The 5,093-nt window shown below is 49.5% G+C and overlaps 1 protein-coding gene across 2 annotated transcripts; it reads left to right on the top strand.

Annotated features, from left to right (window-relative positions):
- The first annotated feature begins 720 nt into the window (after positions 1-720).
- Positions 721-4,562, top strand: KCNS2 (potassium voltage-gated channel modifier subfamily S member 2). 2 transcript variants are annotated; one of them, XM_081873220.1, is made up of 2 exons: positions 721-1,273; positions 2,681-4,562. In XM_081873220.1, the coding sequence occupies exon 2, from the start codon at positions 2,723-2,725 to the stop codon at positions 4,154-4,156; it is 1,434 nt and encodes a 477-aa protein (XP_081729346.1). In that variant the 5' UTR covers positions 721-1,273; positions 2,681-2,722; the 3' UTR covers positions 4,157-4,562. The 2 variants fall into 2 exon arrangements, with proteins under 2 accessions (XP_081729346.1, XP_081729345.1); XM_081873219.1 differs by having other exon boundaries at positions 723-2,029.
- Positions 4,563-5,093: the final 531 nt, after the last annotated feature.

Genomic DNA, 5,093 nt, shown 5'->3' with positions numbered 1-5,093 from the left:
TCTGATCGGCAAGTCCTAGGCTCTGTGGTTTAACCCACAGCGCCACCCGTGTCCCCCAGAGTGGCTTACATAACACCAATTAAAGCAAGACAGTTCCTGCCCACAGGCTTACAAGCTAAAACAAATGACACACATGGGGAAAGGGGCAGGAAGGGAAGAGTGGGAGGGAATAAGAACTCAAACACCAATTCTTAAGCAGGCAGAGTTCAGAGTGCCTGATGGAGCTGGTCTGTCACAGCAGAACTGCTGGAGTGAGCCCTGCTTCCCACCTCTCCCGCTAAGGGAGAGATGTGGTGGCATTTTCTATGGAATGTTTTTGTAATCCAAAGCATCCTGAGGGCACCAGATAGGCAATGACTGGTCTAATGCGACACCCTTGCAACAATGACCAGACAGGTATCTCTGAGAAGCTGATACCTTCCCAGTTTTGTGTCTCAAAAACATCTGTGATTGGCATAGGCTGCCTCTGAACCTGGAGGTCAGACACTTTCCCCGCTTAATATGCAGCATCACCACCTACCCACAGGCACCTGAACATCTGGCTGAACATCTGGTGGTAGTGTGATGGCTTACACACAGAGAGAGAGAGAAGTGAATAGGAAAGGTGGCTAGCCGGTGTCCCAAGTGTGCGGACTACCTCTGAATGCACAAGGAGCCAGCGAACTCACTGGAGAAGGAAGGGAGAACCATGAGCCGTTGTGAACCACCTGCCAATCCGTTTCGGCAAGGGTCCATTTCTGAAAACGGACTAGACGCTCGCGGATCTCCCTGCTAAGACGGGAAAGCATTGCAAAGCAGGCAATTTCTGGACACGGAAGCGTGACTCGCTGGCTCTAGGGCGTCAGCGCGATGGGCTCGTTCGCCACTGAGGGCAAGAGAGCTTCGTGTTGTGATGAAAGCATTGCTCATGAGAGATACTCTTATCTATACAGAAGGAGGCTGGCATCTGTGGCAGAGCTGTGTGTAGGTGGGGGAGAGGAAAGGCGCCCCCTCCCCACACTCAGGCAGGAATCGGTTCCCCTCGCACACGTACGGACCGGCTGCCTTGCCTGCCCGCGCCCTATTTTCCCCCACCATCGATGCCCGCAGGCGACGGGTCTTCTGTCGGTCAGCTCGCCAGCACAACACGCCCATTCCCTGCCTGCGCACAGATCGAGTGAGCGCCCATCAGATAGTGTCGCCTCGTTGCTAGCGGTGCCAATCGCAGCCCCGTCCCTTCCCGTGGCCCAGGAGCACGATGTCTTTGCGAACTTCGACCTTTAGAGCAAAAAAGGTGTAAGGGAGGGGGGATGTTGACTGTAGGTATTGTGGATTATGATTACGATGACTATTAGCAATCTGCAAGGGGATGTGGGGTTAGGGGAGACAGGTGGGTAGGTGGGTGGTGGCTGCAGTCGCTCTAGAGCGATCGGTCCCATTCAGTCCCAAGACACGGAGCCAGGCTAGTTTTTGTGCACGCGGAGCCCCTGAAAAACCTGCCTTCCCTAAGAAAAGGTGTACATGGAGCGCATCGCTCTGTGGATCCCCTCCTCAGGTACCTCTCAGCTGCAGCCCGACCGGAGGAAGAAGCAGGCGGCGCCCACCTTGGGTCGGGGTGCGGGGAGGCGTTCAATCCTCAGGCAGGGCTTGCCTGGAAAGTGTGGGGGGATGCCGGTGGTCGCCATGACTGCTGCTGCTGCTGCAGCAGCTGCCGCCGCCGCCGCCGCCGCCGCCTTCAACTGAGTCGGGAGGCGCGGCTGGAGAGGAGCTGTCCATTCAGCACCACGGCGCCGCGGCTTCGCTCTTGGTAGTAGCTCAACTCTTGGGCGTTGTAGGCGCTCCAGGATGTGAGCAACGCCCGCTGACACCTTCTCCGGGAAAGGGGCTGTCTGCCTACTTCCATCACACAAAAGGTTAGGCGGCGGATCGGTTCCTGGAGCCAAGACATCTTCAGCCTGGATGAAGGACCCCGCCCCAGCGATGCTCGAGTGGTGCTGGGGGAAGTTTCACGCTCCCAAACGGGGTCGCAGCAGCAACAGCAGCTCTTGAGGTAAACGGGGGTATGAGTATTTAAACGGCGAGGGTTCCTATTTTGGTCGAACCTGGGGAGTTGGCCGTCGGAAACCACTGTCTCTCCTCGCCCTTTGTTATGATGGAGAGCGAGAGAGACCCACACGCTTACTGAGAGGTACCTGGGAGGTAAAGCGAAGGAAGCAAGAGAGGCTTGCCTTCACTCCACTCGCCAGCGCTACAGACTTTGGGGGAAGACGCCTGATAGTCTGTCACCTGGAGCTGTTTTGGCTGCCCATCCAACCATTAAAATCCATGCCCTATTTCCAGCAGCTCCACTCTTGCTAAAGGAGGGGCTGTGGCAGTCAAGGGCTATGCATGGTATTGTGCCAGTTACAGCACTGCCAGAGGATGTGCACGGAAAGAAAAAGAGGGGAAAGGGCCAAGGAAGCACAGGGTGTCCATTTCTGGATTTAGCACACATTAAGCGATCCCCTCATCTGTAGTGGAGAACAAAAGCTACACCTTAAAGAACGGAGCCTCTTTGTGGTAATCTGTTAATATGTGTGGGGTGCTTTGGGTGTAAGACTATTTTTTGACCCAAATTAAACACAAAAGAGTGGGGGTAGGAAGAATTAAGAATCCCCTCACTAATGGATAACACTGAATGCCTCCTTTAATTATTCCATAGGTCTTCTCTCCCTGCCCCATATAGATTTGGAAGACACTCACTATGACAGGGCTGAGTCTGAGGGATTTATCAGAGGCTGATTTTGAAGACAGTGAAATCAGCATCAATGTCGGAGGCTTTAAGAAAAAGATGAGATCCAACACATTGTTGAGATTCCCTGAAACGAGGCTGGGTAAACTGCTGAGCTGCAATTCAAAGGAGTCGATTCTAGAGCTTTGTGATGATTACGACGACACTAAGAACGAGTTCTACTTTGACAGGAACCCTGAACTTTTCCCTTATGTGTTGCATTTTTATAACACTGGAAAGCTGCATGTGATGGGTGAGCTCTGCGTGTTTTCCTTCAGTCAGGAAATCGAATATTGGGGAATCAATGAATTCTTTATTGATTCTTGCTGCAGTTACAGCTACCATGGGAGGAAAATGGAACCAGACCAAGAAAAATGGGAAGATCACAGTGATCAGGAAAGTACCACCTCTTCCTTTGATGAGATCTTGGCCTTCTACAATGATGCTGCTAAGTTTGACAAGCAACCCTTTGGGAAAGTCAGGCGGCAGCTGTGGTTAGCTTTAGACAACCCTGGCTACTCTGTCTTGAGCCGAATATTCAGTGTTCTCTCCATCGTGGTTGTTCTTGGATCCATAGTAACCATGTGCCTCAACAGCCTGTCAGACTTTCAGATTGTTAATAGCAATGGGAACTCTGAGGAAGACCCTCGATTTGAAATTGTGGAACATTTCGGTATTGCGTGGTTCACTTTTGAGCTGGTGGCAAGGTTTGCCGTGGCCCCAGACTTCTTGAAGTTTTTTAAGCATGCACTCAATCTAATTGACCTAATGTCCATCCTTCCATTTTACATCACTTTAATTGTTAACTTGGTGGTGGAAAGTAGCCCTGCTTTAGCTAATTTGGGTAGAGTAGCCCAAGTCCTGAGACTGATGAGGATATTCCGTATCTTAAAACTTGCACGGCACTCAACAGGCCTTAGATCTCTTGGAGCCACCCTCAAGTATAGTTACAAGGAGGTAGGGCTTCTCCTGCTGTACCTGTCTGTTGGAATCTCTATATTCTCTGTAGTGGCTTACACAATTGAAAAAGAGGAAAACAGGGCCCTGGAGACCATCCCTGCTTGCTGGTGGTGGGCTACAGTTAGCATGACCACAGTTGGTTATGGAGATGTTGTCCCAGTGACCACGGCAGGCAGGCTGACAGCTTCTGCATGCATCCTAGCTGGCATCTTGGTAGTGGTCCTCCCTATCACACTCATTTTCAACAAGTTCTCCCACTTTTACAGGCGCCAAAAACAGCTAGAAAGTGCCATGAGGAGCTGTGATTTTGGGGATGGGATGAAAGTTGTCCCTTCAGTCAACTTAAGGGACTACTATGCCTACAAAGTTAAATCTCTTATGGCCAGTCTCACAAACATGAGCAGGAGCACCCCAAGTGAACTAAGTCTGAATGATTCACTGCATTAGTCTCTGGTTCTAAGACCAGTTTGCATGATGGAAAACCAAGAGCTGTATTTATGTGTGTTGTTTTTCCTCACCCCGGCATCTAATATCATCAATTAAGCACCATGGGCAGGTCCACATAACCATTCTTCCTCCACCACCACCCTTTTTTTGGCAGTAATATTTCAGTAGCAATTCATATGCACTTGAGTCTTGTGAATGGTTCATCGTACATTCGGATTCAGAGACACCATGCATTTTGAAGTTTGTTCAGCTTGTGCTAGCTTGCAATTGGAAGTGTGTTGAACCCATCACAAAGCCATGGTGCACATAAATACCAACACATGCAAAGGGCCACCTAATGGGGAAAATGGTTGTGGGAATCCACTTACTTTGGCAATTGTGAAGAATATAAAGTTTACTTACAGAACGATACGTGGTGCATTTTCATCTAGCTACATAGAAACAGCCTCCTGGTTTTTTCTATGCAGCTGTATTTGTCTCCATGACATTTAGTGCTGGTGATGTTGAGCTTCTTTGTCACATGCATATTTTGCTTTGGAAGTCCTTGTGAGAGAACCGAAAAGAATATTTCCAGGAAGACTACAGAAACAAATCACCTGCAAAGCTGGAAATGTGGCTATCCCAGTTCCATGCACGCTTGTGATGCAGTAAAAAGGCCACACAGTTAAATCACTCCTTTGTTTAAGGCCATTATAAAGCAGCTATAACACCCAGATTGCATTTCCAAAACCACTTGCCGCTATCATACTTTACTAGTTAATTGAGAATTCACTTGGGGAATCACTGCCCGTTTATGAGAAGTAAAGCTGTTGTAACCATAATTGTGCAGCTTCAATTGAGTTTGATTATTCTGAAGAAATGGGAAGCAATTGTCAGCAACCCCTACCCTAAAGTGTGATAGAATATTGGGAGAGAGTGACAGAATGTTGGGGATCGA

Source organism: Podarcis erhardii (assembly GCF_964252035.2).
Source record: "Podarcis erhardii genome assembly, chromosome: 8".
In the NCBI taxonomy this organism is placed as follows: domain Eukaryota; kingdom Metazoa; phylum Chordata; class Lepidosauria; order Squamata; family Lacertidae; genus Podarcis; species Podarcis erhardii.
Note: the sequence above shows the minus strand (reverse complement) of the source record. Positions and strands in the feature narration are given on the sequence as shown.

What these genes read in the sequence shown, in the direction of transcription:
- KCNS2 (XM_081873220.1), top strand. Translation starts at nt 2,723, where the DNA reads ATGACAGGGCTGAGTCTGAGGGATTTATCAGAGGCTGATTTTGAAGAC.